Genomic DNA, 13,083 nt, shown 5'->3' on the forward strand with positions numbered 1-13,083 from the left:
TCCACATGGTGTCACAAACTTGTTGACTACGTAAAAAGAAAAAAAAAAAGAAAAAAAAGAAAAGAAAAGAAGAAACGCTTACGTAAATGACGTAATGACGCACGCAGCCTAGCAGCAGCGGACACGGCGTAAACAAAGCAGACCGTTACATACGGGCTAATAGGCTTGTAGGTCACGAATCCACATTCTAACGCATTTTAAATCTTTTTCTCTTACTTTTTGTTAACTAGAAACAAATGTGTGGATTTTTCGATCGCGGATTAATCAAAACAAAAGGAGCGAGCGCGGTTGGATCATGGATCGGAGGATAGACTAGCCCGAGATTGCTAACAGATTTGGGAGAAATTATTGTTTTACGACAGTGTCATTGCAAATTACTTACCGATCGCCAAACGTTACACATGGGGAAAACGTAAACCGGTGCGATCGTGGTAAAATTTCACGCTTTAACCCCTGAAATGGTTACAAAAGTCAAATCGCTATGTAGCTAGACCTCTCCAGCTGGACGCTTTGTTGTTGTCACCACGAACGGAGCTGGAGGAGAGGCGAGAGGAGAGAGACGCCTGGATGACCACTTGATCGCAGTCAAGTCCAGATACTTGGACTGCAATGTTTAGTCTGATGGCGAACTGCTGCAACTGGCTGAAACGATGGAGAGAACCGGCGAGGTGAGATACTTAAATCTTGGTAGTATCATTTATATCTTCTCATTAACCCAATACAAGATCATCAGCTCTATTTGCAGATGTTTTAACCATCTAAATGCCAATTAGGAAGTCAGTGTTAAGTAAGACATAACAGCAAACATAACATAACCTTAAAATGTATCAAATAATTCGCTGTCCATTATATAGATTATGGATTATTCTGTATCTTTTTATCATATCCCTTGTTGCTATGAAATCAGGTTATGACTACTAAAACTACTACTATATCCTGCACAACCCACATGTTGGACAGTAAAGCCAATGTAGGTACAGTGTAAGAGAAATCAGTTGGCACAGGAAAATTTATTTGAGAGAGCTTTAAAGCCACGTGGTACCTGAGGCATTTGATCCTTTGGAATTACTCTGAAATCCTTTCCTAATCCATAGCTGCTCTTCTCGGTGCGTGTTTTACTGTCAGTGTGCTCGTAAGATGTGGTGGTCATGGGTTAGCTACAGTTCAGATTTGTCTCTTTTTGGAGATTTACATGAATAGTCCACTTTGATGAAGTCCACCTGGCTTCAGAGGACGGTCAAATGGATAGTTCGGTTCATGTCTTTTCGGAGGCAGTTTAAAAGTTAAGTACGGAATTGTGTAATTGTTTTATTGTTGCATTTTGTATTACTGTCTTGGTCAGAGTTTGTTATTTCCTTATTCACGACTTCTGGTCATAAATTGTGGTCTGTCTGCATATGTGCTTTGTGCTTAACCAATGTATCTTCAGTTGTGCCCTGGTTGATTATTAGTGTATTATTATAGTTTTTAATTTTTTATATTGGGAGTTAGTGAGTTATAGGCAGTACAGAGCAAAGTACTGAGGCTTCTTTAGAATATGCAGTAACTAAGCAATATTGTCTTATTTATTTATTTTTTTCAAATGTCAGTGAATTTGTGGGTTGAGTTAATCTACTATTTAGGAAATGACACAGTGGATCAATGATATTACAAGGCTTTATAATATTAGTCGGCCTACTTATGCCTCTAAATGCGTCATAACATGTAATACCTATTGGCTTATACAGTTAATATTGAGTAAGGACACCTACATAGAGCACAAGTTGTATTAAGCTGTTTGGATTGTTTACTGTGTCTGTATCATCTCACTTTTGCCCTTCTCCTCACCACAGGAAAGTAACATTGGTCATGGTGGGACTGGACAATGCAGGAAAAACTGCCACTGTCCGAGGAATTCAAGGAGGTTAGAACATTTTCGCACTTTTCACCATTGGATATTTCAAAAACTCTTTCCTAACCTTTGCCCTCTCTCTTTCAGAAAACCCACAAGATGTAGCGCCCACTGTGGGATTCTCCAAAGTGGATCTGAAGCAGGGAAAATTCGAGGTCACTATTTTTGACCTGGGCGGTGGGAAGAGGATCAGGGGAATTTGGAAAAATTATTACTCGGAATCCCATGGCGTGGTGTTTGTGGTGGACTCCACAGACGTGCAGAGGATCCAAGAAACAAGAGAGACCATGGCAGAGGTCCTGCAACACCCGCGGATATCAGGGAAACCAGTGCTAGTGTAAGGGGTCAACATTTTCTACTGAAGTTTAGACCATGATCATTATATGGCCACAACAGACAACTCAGTAACAACAGGCAAGTGTGTAGAATTGTGCCAGTTTCACAAGAACTGTGCAACTTTAAAACTTCAGCCCTACAGTTGCTGATGAATTGGCATGGTTCAAGTGTGGATGGAGCTGAACAATAATTCTGTGCTAATATTGTTATCCGCAAATTTGTGGGGTTTATATTTACTCAATATGGAAAACTTAAAAGTGAGTTTTAAAATATTCCTATGGAGCTCAACAGTGACCACTCGTTCAGGTTCTGGAAGTAAATTTTCCATAAATTTTTCCCATAGACTGTTAGAAAATATTAAAAAGTCAAAAATGCCTAGTAGGGATCAAAGGCTGCATTTTGTGACCCAATATACAAGCTGTATTGTTTGAAGTTAGTTGTTGAAGCTTGCACTGTTACTCAGCTATCACAATTTAAAGTGGGATGTATTTCAATTAGCTACCATACACTGAAGACATAAGTTGGTTTTGGCCATGCAATCTGGCAACCCAAATAACTTTCATTGACTGTGAAAAAATAAAAAATAACATTACTATTGTTATAATTTAAACTCACTTAATATCTAGGGACACAAACGTTCATGAATTTAAAAAATCCTTCCCACATTCATAAGCAGCAGGTAATGAAAAAGGATTTATTGATGAGGGCATGTGAGATGGTACTTTTTGTTCAACTCTAACACACTCCCTCTCCCTCTCTCCCTCTCTGTCTCCGTCTCCCTCTCCACCTGTAGCCTTGCCAACAAACAGGACAAAGAGGGGGCACTCGCTGAAGCAGACATCATTGAAAACCTGTCACTAGAGAAACTTGTCAATGAGAACAAGTGTCTCTGTCAGATCGTAAGTGTCTCTGCACCTGTTCTCTGCACTTAAAGTCAGAAAGACCGTATGTTTTTTTAAAGAATTATTATTGTGAACTTAATCCATCAGGAACCATGCTCCGCTGTTTTGGGCTATGGTAAGAAAGTCGACAAGTCCATCAAGAAGGGACTCAACTGGCTCCTTAACAACATCGCCAAAGACTATGAGGCCATCACTGAGCGCGTGCAGAAAGACACGACCGAACAGCTCGCCCAGGAGGAGCAGGACAAGAAGGAGAGGGCGGAGAGAGTGCGGCGGATAAGAGAGGAGAGGTGAGGGAAAGAGGAAAAATGTCCACTGGTTTCAATAGTTATAGTGTATAAAAACAAATGACTACATCTTTGTTTTGTTAAATGAAGGTTTAAACTAACTGAAAAATATCTTCCTTGGATGAAAAGCTTTACTGCAATTTTTGGTGTTGATGACATAGTTAGAGGTAATTAGTTTTAGAACTTATTGCTACTTCCTGTATTTTTGTGCTTTTCTTCTGAACAATAGCCCAGAAACTTAACCAAAATGATACATTTCCAACAGGTACTATCCCACCAAACAGAGTAAGAGTTTGAAAAACTTGGAATACCTGTCATTTGCACTTAAAGATTGTTTTGAACACAGAGAGAGACAAGAGCGAGAAGAAGCAGAGAGGGAAGGGCGGCCAATTCAAGAGGACGATCTCGAAGAAGACAACATACCCAATCCGTTCCAGCCAATCGGAAATGTCATCACAGAGGTGTGTACTTCAGATTAAATAACAAAACTTCTTAACAAGATTGAACTGAATACAAGTTGTGTTGGTTACAGAATGACGAAAAGGAAAAAGAGAGAAAAAGGCAAATAGAGCTACAAGAGAAGCTTAAAGATAGCGGTCATGAGGAAGAGGAGGAAGACAACGGTGAAGAGTCAAATGACACAAGGCAACACTCTGAAAATGGCAGTTCATGTGAGTATATTATAATTATAGTTAAAGGTGCATTATGTAACTTTTCTGATGGAGAGATGGAGAGCTTGTCTCCTTTTAGATTTTATTGTGTTCCACAGTATGCCATTAAAGTTTATTTTGCATTTATTTAATTATGGGTGTTATTATTGTTCAAAAAGACCTGGAAAAACATGCACTCTTCCTTTGAACAAGTTGCCTCTCCACAGATCTGACCTGTAACTTATCCTCACAGTGTCACCTGCTCATTTGACATACTAAGCAAAAAAAATAACATCTTCATGGAGACGAGCTGAAAAGTTACAAGGTGCACCTTTAAGTTTTAGTGAGGCTTTTAGAAGAATTTTAATGTGAATGAAATAACTCACTTAGCATGTATTACTTTAATATAAAGCGAGCATAATGAAATGAGAAGTAATTTAAAATGGCAAGGGACTAGCAAGCATACTGTACACTCTCCGGCTCATCTCCAAAGCCACAAATTAAATCTGTTTTGATTAGCCTTATGCTCGGAGACAGGCAATAAAGATTGGTCTGTCATGAATCAAAATGTGGAAGGAGTTTGCTAGTTAAATTAAGCAAGTCCCTCCTGCCAACTCTCTTTACTAAACTCCGCATGTCGCCTGATAATTACTCACCGGGAATGCGCTTAATGAATCGGGCAATTAATGATAACAGTGGGTAATAATTATAATGTCTGCCGTCGAATGATGAAGGCTTAAGAAGAAAGGAGGAAGTCGGGATTGCATTTGCTTTTATTTCTCTAATGGCTCTGTACGTGTCACAGCGACGGTGGGCGAGCAGAGCAAGAAGAAGACGAGGAAGTTACATCTGAAGAGGAAGCACAGAGTGGACCCGCTGAAGACGGACGAAGGGCCCGCGGAAAGCCCCACGCCACCGCCTCCTCCAGGTACGTTTGATCATACGATTTTTACTCCGAGCTGGATAGAATTTTTATCCGGTTGGATTTATAAATGGCAGTTTTTGAAAACATTGGAGTTGTATAGGATTGTTAAGTGCGATGTCACTTCTGGGTCCAAGGCACGTCAGCTGATTGAAAATAATAGACATTGTTTCTTTTTTTTCCACATCTCACCTTAAAAAAGAAACTGCAGTCATTAGCAGTTAGTGAGATATGCACGATGGTAATCCTGTGTTACGTGATTTACATATTTGATACAGCTTGAGGTTGCTCATATATCTGAATTGCATACAAATTGAAAAAACTGCAATTATTTTGAAAAATTAAAACTAACATCAGCACATAATATCTACAGTATAATGTAATTTATGAAAGCAACAACAAATTCACTCTGTAGTGTAGACTTCGGCAAATATGTTCTGAAATTTATGGGATTCTTTTATTAGTTTAGCAGTTCATATTTCAATCTTCTCTCAAATTTTAATGCTCCACTGCGGGGTTAGAAAGTGGACTGTGAACTGAATCTTGATTTTAAAACATAAACCACAAATCTAATATCTAAATCTAATCTAATAATAATGTGTGTATGCTCAAAACTGGATTACCTGGGTATAGATTGATAGATTTAAGTGTCTTATACATTATTGAAGAATACATTGAGTAGCTAATAAGCTATCTCTCCATCTTTCTAAAGTGTGAATTTTGTAACAACTTTTCCCAATCCAACCGTAACAAGGCCATGAACTAGATTCTAAAGAGGGCGGAGTCTGTCTGCGGATAACAATATCTTTGTTTTTCAGTCCTAATTAGTGAATTACCTTGTGTTTTAGTGGGATGGGCCACACCCAAAGCTTCTAGACTGCCAAAACTAGAGCCACTGGGAGACTCAAAGCATTCTGGTAAACCTGCTTGTTACGTATGTGGGGCTGTGTTCTTGTCACCGTGCTGGCACATATAACATCACGCATGACATATGTTTTCCTTACTAACATATGCATGACTCCACCTCCACCAAGTTCAGTGTTTTTTTCTACATACATTGGGTTTTGAATCTAGGGAGAAGTAACATAATCATTTTATAGTGTTTTGTGTTGTTGTAGAGGAAACACTGACTGAACTATTATTGCTGTCTGAAGTGAGATGACCTCTAAAGGTGCTGTACCTGATTTTTAATTGGAATGTAAAAAAAAACAACTACCGGTAGTTCAATTTAAATGCAGTAGTCGAAAATTACTCCTCTCTTTCATAACCCATTCCTAGCATCCTAATTATTCACAATGACAAATGTTTTTCACAACCATGAGAGGCCAGATTGTTAACACTGACAACAACTAGCATGTTAACAGCGCACCAGAAATACTTCCTGGTTCGCGGACAATAAAAGGTTTATTTTTAAATGCAGGCAGTGCACAGTGATCGGTTCCAATAGCTGCTTTTACGATATATCTATACTTGAACAAAACTTCCAAACAGAAAAATCAGGTTCTGCCCCTTTTAATTACATTCATAACATCTTTTCATTTTCTTCCTTTCATTTCACCAGGCATGTTTTAGATGCATGTGGATCCTTCGTGGAGACAGACATCTTAATCAACTGAAAGGCTCTCTGTACTCCCTCTCATTTCCATATGTCATCCGTCCCTGTGTCATAGTCAACGTCTTTGTCCGAGTACTTCTGTGGGCTGTGTGCTGCATAGACTGGCTGTACTGACGCCACTCCAACCTTTTGTCCTTTACAGATTTCTTCAAGAAGCCACTGCCACCTGTTGCCAACCGGCCCGGCCCGCGGCCCAATGGCGATTCTCATGATGTTGTTTTTTAAAGGTGCACTATGTAACTTTTCTGGTGGAGGGTGCGTTATCAAATTGTTTCCGTGGAGATGTCACTGCTTTACATCGACTGTGTAAAGAAATGGACTAAGGGAGTGTGGCGTCACCCATAGCATTCGGCACCAGTCAAATGAAGCTCACTGAGGCTTGCGGTTAGAGAGGCGAATTTGGAGCTGGTTTCATATTGGGAATAGGAATTTATTTACGGACAAAATAGCAAAATAAAAACACCAGGATCATCTTGAGCGGGCTAATATTAATGTTTTAAGAACAAAATGACGAGGCTCAGTGCAGCACTTACAGAGAGAGGGGTGACCATTTTTCAACAGGATTGCAATAAACTGATCTATGTCCATGAACACAAACAGGTGCTCACAAATCATAGTTACAGGTCAGATCTGTGGTGAAATGACCCCGCTCCTCACAGTTAAGTTATTATGTAATTGATTAACTCTTCGATAGATGCCATACTGTGAAATGTCTAATAATCCCTCAGTTGTCCAAGTGTGATCCATAACAAAAGGAAAATTCGAGTTTGTCAAATGGACAAAAGTTTTCGAGTGAAGACTTTTTCAGTGATGACAAACTGCGCCTGGGTCATATTTTGCATAATTTTTCAGTCCCCTCAGAGCACCCATTAGGAGCCCGAACAATTATGCAAAATATGACCCAGGCACAGCTCACACTTAGCCAGGTCTGTTGAACTAAACTAACAAACTGAAAGTGTAAACAAATAGGTGTGTTAGTTTCAGTGTAGTTTGCTCCTTCCTTAAGGCAGGTATAAGGCCATGTCCATCAGCAATCTCACCAGAAATGATGAAGACAACTTCACTCTTCAACTTTTGTTCAGTTGACAGAATTGAAGTTTTCATTTACCATACTGTGGAACATTCCTTTCAGAGTAATAACATCTCCATGGTGACACCAGGTAGCGGACACTCCACCAGTAAAGTTGCTCAGTGCACCTTTAACCTCTTTTTTCTGAATGAGATCTGACTCTTCACAAATCATCTCCTTTTTGCTTTCTTTTTCAAGCAAGCGGAGTGTAACCAAGAAAGAAACGGAAGCCTGTGGACGAGGAGGGACAAGTTAAACAAGACTGTAAAAGTTACAAAGACATTCATTTGAAATCGAACTTGCATTATGTCTATGCCTGACACACGAATGCCATGTTTGTAAAGTACAACATTGACTGAAATATTATATATCAGTGTTTAGATGGTGTCGGTACCACTTGGCCATTTCTTTTTAAGCATATCTTTTATTGTACCGCCGCATATCCATTACTGGTTGTTTACACACTACTGAAAATAAAAATTGTTACCCATTTTGCACAAAAACTGTAATTTAGCAAAAAACAGCAACAGGGCCACATGTGGATAGAGCCGTAGTCCTCGTCTCAAGAGGTTTTTTTTGGTTTTTTTTTTCCGCAGCCAAGCGCTTCGAATGTAATAATTTTTAGACGCCTTTTTACGCTAATAGTACAAAATGAGGATGAGTCACAGTTGAGTCACTTGCAAGCGGCGGTTAAGGAAATTGTTCTCGGAGGCAAGATTGGCGTAAGATTGGTGTAATTTGCTTCACTGTGCTGTACATAAAAAAGGGGTACACTACGTAATCTTGTATTTTTTGTTAAGCTTTTTATTTTTTTATTACATAGCCGATGAAAAACAAAGATTGGGGACGTTTTTCTCCTTGGTACACTACTACACATTACTGTATAAGTCCGACCAGCATCTTGTAAAATATAAACTTGTCCATAGGGCTATTTTTACATTGCTGTATACACTGTTTTGTTTTTAAAGTGATATTTCTCTTGAGGCTCGAATTCCCATAGCAGTCTTGCAACCTCTTGTGGGATTCTTGCATTCCCTGTTTTTGGACTAGTCAGCCCCACACCATTAGAGTAGCAGAAAATAGCCGGATATCCAAAAAACATACAATCTTGGAACAGCTTCGTGTCCCAGTTTCCCGGTTTCAGGAGGACGGAGTGTGCGGAAACAAGGAGAGCGGCAGAAGTACTTTTCTAATTTGGACCAAACTTCAGGAAACTTGACTGGAATTGTCACAAAGCCGAAGGGAGCAAGGTCTCATTGAAGTATCACTTTAAAATGGGAGAGATCACATTTGGAAACTAACTTTCATTGTTACGAATGTAGATGTTTGAAATATTTTTATATGCTTGACTTTTATAATGGCAAAATAAAAAAGACTGAATAATTACTGTCATTTGCTTGATTTCTGTAGGCATTAATTTTTCTATTATAACATATATGGCTTTTGAGAAACAGTGGTGGAAGGTAGTCAAGTAAAAGTATTAAAGTAATGTACTTAAGTAAAGTACAGATTACTAAATGTTTTACTTAAGTAGATTTTAAAATAGGTACTTTTTACTTTTACTTCACTACATTTAAGAGCATGTATCTGTACTTGTTCCACTCCATGTTTGAACAGAACTCAAAAGTGAAAGTTTTTTTTATTTTTATTTTTGAGACCTACTGAAAAGGTTGAGAGTTTATTTTTAACACATTTGTAGTTTGAGCAAATAAAAATAGACACAAAAACAGCTAGGTTGAGTCAGTGCTTTACGCTTAACAAATTGAGCACAAATCTACTAACATTTGTTTTATTGGATCTCAAAATGTGCATGAAAAAAGTTTTTACTCTTTCTATACATTTTTAAACAGGTACTTTAAGACTTTTACTTGAGTAGATAATTTCATGTGACATGTATTTTTTGCTCCTGTAGCTGTACTTTTACTTAAGTAACAAAACTGACTACTTCCTCCATCAGTGGTGAGAAACAGAAACAATTACAATTCATATAACAACGTTAATTTTCCATTAAAATGAACAATTCCGCTAAATATGTAAAGCAGTATCTACAGTCCTCAAGATGGCGCCCATGCCCAAAATCAAACGCGATCACCCAATGTACGGTAGCTCAAGTGGGCACGTGTGGAGGAATTAGAACCTCTTTTCTATTTGTATTTGCTCATTTATATCTTATGCAATTATACATTAATATAAATTACCTTTTTTTTTTTTTTTTTTTTTTTTTTTAGAATTTAAGTTAAGGGTAAAGTTGGACTGTCACTGGACTTCTCGTGACAGATGAAGTTATGCCGCTGTACGTAAAGATACGTGCAAACACTCACAACCAAGAAGAAAACAGAACTGTTCATGAAAAACGCAAGTATTAAAAGGTAATATGGTAGTTTAACTTCAACATATATTTAATTTTGTCAAATTTAAGTCCACGTTTATTCGTTTTGGACAATTTTATATGTTAAAGTTGGTCATTAGTTACAGCAATCTGCATTTGTGTTTTCAGACAAAACAGAAAAACACTGTTACTGTCTGACAAATGCACAGTAGTCTATGAGATTGAAAAGAGTTTGTGCCATGTAGAGTTTTAGAACTTTCCCCCATACATTTTATAAACCAGGAAAACATAAGTCCTATTTTAATTACTAAGAAAGCTATATGTTTAGGAAGCCTGTCTTATAAGGATGATTCAGAGCTGGCATAGGCTGTACAGTGGATAGGATCTTGAATCAAGTTAATGTAAATTATAAAATGTTGGCATGGCTACATTGGGCTTTCAGAAGTTATATTTTGAGTTAAAATAAATGTAAAGCTAATATATATATTTTGTAGGCTATTGCAATGATCTGTCACTGGTATAAATATAAACTGCTTAGGGGCCCAACACTTTACCGTGCCGAGTTCAGTTATGTGCCAAAAGTGACTCACTGTACAAAACAAGATGAATGTAAAACTCAAACACATCTTTTTTTATTTAAATAGACCAAGGAGCTCTAAAAACAGCTGTCAACTGGATTTTATCAAAAATAATAAAACCCTATGGAGGAACTCTGTTTAGTCCTATATTTTCATACCGCCAGATAAGTTGAAGATACTAAAAATACTTGAGCTGTCAGACAGTTACCAGGCTTGTGTTTACAGCTGGTTCGGGTCATGTCAGGAGCTAACCGAACATTGGGCTAATCCGACGTCTCATTAGCGCCCCTCCATGGATCCGGCGCGGACACGTTTCATTTGGGTGAGTGATGCCCCTGAGCAGGTGTGCGGACTGTCCCATGGAGAGGCTATGTCCAGCAGAAGGGGCTGGAGAGGCAGACGCTCCGCTCTTCCTCCTCTCTCCTCCTCCCTCATTATGAACGCCCGCTGCTGGGTCTGTACCATCCGTCTCCGCCACGCCATTTGGAGATGAATTGTGAAATGTCCTTGAGTTTATAGTTCAAATTTTCAATCCAAAGCTGATTTAATTTTTGTACTGAATTGCGTAATATGTGAAAAATGTAATGTATGCTAGATCGTTATGAAAGTCTATTTGAATGCACCTTAGACGTTGTTGAAACTTTAGTAGTTAACTAAGAAATTTAACTTTTGTCAAACTTAACTTAACTAAGAATATATGATCTAAACAAATGTGAATTGTCTGAGGTGCTATCACTCGCCTCACAACAAGAACGTTCCAGGTTCCATTGCCTAAGTGGGTGGGCCTTGTCTGTTTAAATAAGAGGTCAAAAGTTGTAGGACTGTAGTCGACAAAAAAATTCTATGTGAACATATAGAGAAGTACCAGTTCAGAAGTACTAGAAGTCCAGTCACTCCAAAAGCTACAGCTGTTGTGCATATAAATCCTTATAATCTTAATAAAATAATGACTTTACTAATACTTGGACCAATACATCAGCTTAACTACTAAAGGACTATAGTCAAGTCTACAAAAGACTAGAACAGTCTCTTCTAGAACAGTATTTTTAAACTGTGGTACGTGAGCTCCTTCAGGTGGTCCCTTGAGAGCTCTTCAGTTTGTGTGTTTGCCCAATTTTTAGTTAATTTAATCCACTTTTTTGTCCTCCTTTGGATAATTTCCTGTTTAGAACTACAGTGGAAATGAGTATTCCACTTTTAGACCTGGTTAGTCCCTAGATTAAATGTGGAATAGTCCTGTTATATACTTGATTAAGATTTGGTGGTTCTTGGAAAGCCTAATCTTTACTTGGGGTGAAAAGTTTGAGAGCCACTGGTCTAGAAAATGGGTCTTAAAGGCGTTGTACCTGTCTTAAAAATGTGAAAAAAACAGATCTAGTTTATTTTAAGTAGTTTGCAGTGGTTATTCCTCACTTGTCTTATGTATTCTAAACATATTTTTGCAACTCAGTCATAGGTCAGTTCGTTTTATTTCTGTGTAAGCTGCAAACAGTTCGCATGCTAACACACACTTCCTGATGATTAGACCATATAATACTTTATAACTCGATGCAGACAGGACACGGCAGACTTATTTTGACGACATACAATATATCTGTACTGGAGCAAGACAAATTTTGCTTAAATCAGGTACAAGCCCTTTAATTACGCTAAATGAACACTTTATGTTATCTAGATTTTTTGTGTAGTTAGTAGTATAAATATCAAATCCAAAAACTTTACTGCCTTTTGGTTTACTGTCTTTCAAATAACTCCCAATATTTCCCATGTGCAGCAGGTGGTCATGTGTTGAAAGCTGTGACTCGCAGTGAGCAGGTTGAACCGCGGCAGGGTTGAATGAGTTGGCAGCCGGACCGGAGGCCGAGAGGAGGTCTTTGTGGTCAGGGGGAGAGAGCACAAGCCAGCGGGTCGCCCATTCATCTGCTCTGGCCCGGGCACTGCGGTCGACACATGTAAGAGCCAGCACTGCTTCCTCCCTCTCATTCACACTACACTATGAATATCATGAGCTCATACTGTTACTGGCTCACTGGGTACTTCACAGCCCATTGACTTCTGGCTTCCTGAGAGTGTATGCTGAGGACATCTGGGAAAGGAAGACATACACAGTGAAAAAATACACATTAAAGGTGCATTATGTAACTTTTCTGGGCAAGAGTTGTTTATACCTGCAAAATTAATAATTCCAGTAAAACCATAAATGCAAGTTAACTCAGTTCCATTGTCTGAAATGTTCCACAGTATGACATTATGAATTTATTAAATGCAAGATTTGTTGAGAAACATCCATTCTTTTGTAACTGATCCAAAGCTATACTCCAATATGCTTTTAGAATTTTCCCTTGGCAGCCATCATCTTTGCTCTACCCCATTTAAAAAAATATGTATATCAATAATGATAGAGAAATTGCACTCCTGTGCTATACCAAGGGCTCTCACTGCCAGCTCAGCTCTCTTTATCTTGGCCATCAGAGGTATAATACTCCCTACAACAGACACAAATC

General features: G+C 38.5%; 1 protein-coding gene and 1 long non-coding RNA gene across 5 annotated transcripts; both read left to right on the forward strand.

Annotated features, from left to right (window-relative positions):
- Window positions 1–101: 101 nt before the first annotated feature.
- On the forward strand, window positions 102–9,058 carry arl13b (ADP-ribosylation factor-like 13b). Of its 4 annotated transcripts, XM_055165030.1 has the most exons (11): window positions 102–668; window positions 1,833–1,903; window positions 1,979–2,228; window positions 3,021–3,126; window positions 3,217–3,419; window positions 3,763–3,877; window positions 3,949–4,087; window positions 4,872–4,994; window positions 5,837–5,905; window positions 6,746–6,830; window positions 7,871–9,058. In XM_055165030.1, exons 1-10 carry the CDS (start codon window positions 610–612, stop codon window positions 6,826–6,828), a joined length of 1,218 nt encoding a protein of 405 aa, XP_055021005.1. In that variant the 5' UTR covers window positions 102–609; the 3' UTR covers window positions 6,829–6,830; window positions 7,871–9,058. The 4 variants fall into 4 exon arrangements, with proteins under 4 accessions (XP_055021005.1, XP_055021011.1, XP_055021017.1 ...); XM_055165036.1 differs by lacking the exon at window positions 6,746–6,830; XM_055165042.1 differs by lacking the exon at window positions 5,837–5,905.
- Window positions 9,059–9,944: 886 nt separating this feature from the next.
- LOC129412082 (uncharacterized) lies at window positions 9,945–12,471 on the forward strand. Its single transcript, XR_008633570.1, has 3 exons — window positions 9,945–10,041; window positions 10,805–10,901; window positions 12,354–12,471. It is a non-coding gene; the product is annotated as an uncharacterized LOC129412082 (long non-coding RNA).
- Window positions 12,472–13,083: the final 612 nt, after the last annotated feature.

This window comes from Boleophthalmus pectinirostris, unplaced genomic scaffold, assembly GCF_026225935.1.
Source record: "Boleophthalmus pectinirostris isolate CB_2022bp ecotype Guang Dong unplaced genomic scaffold, ASM2622593v1 HiC_scaffold_11, whole genome shotgun sequence".
NCBI lineage: Eukaryota > Metazoa > Chordata > Actinopteri > Gobiiformes > Gobiidae > Boleophthalmus > Boleophthalmus pectinirostris.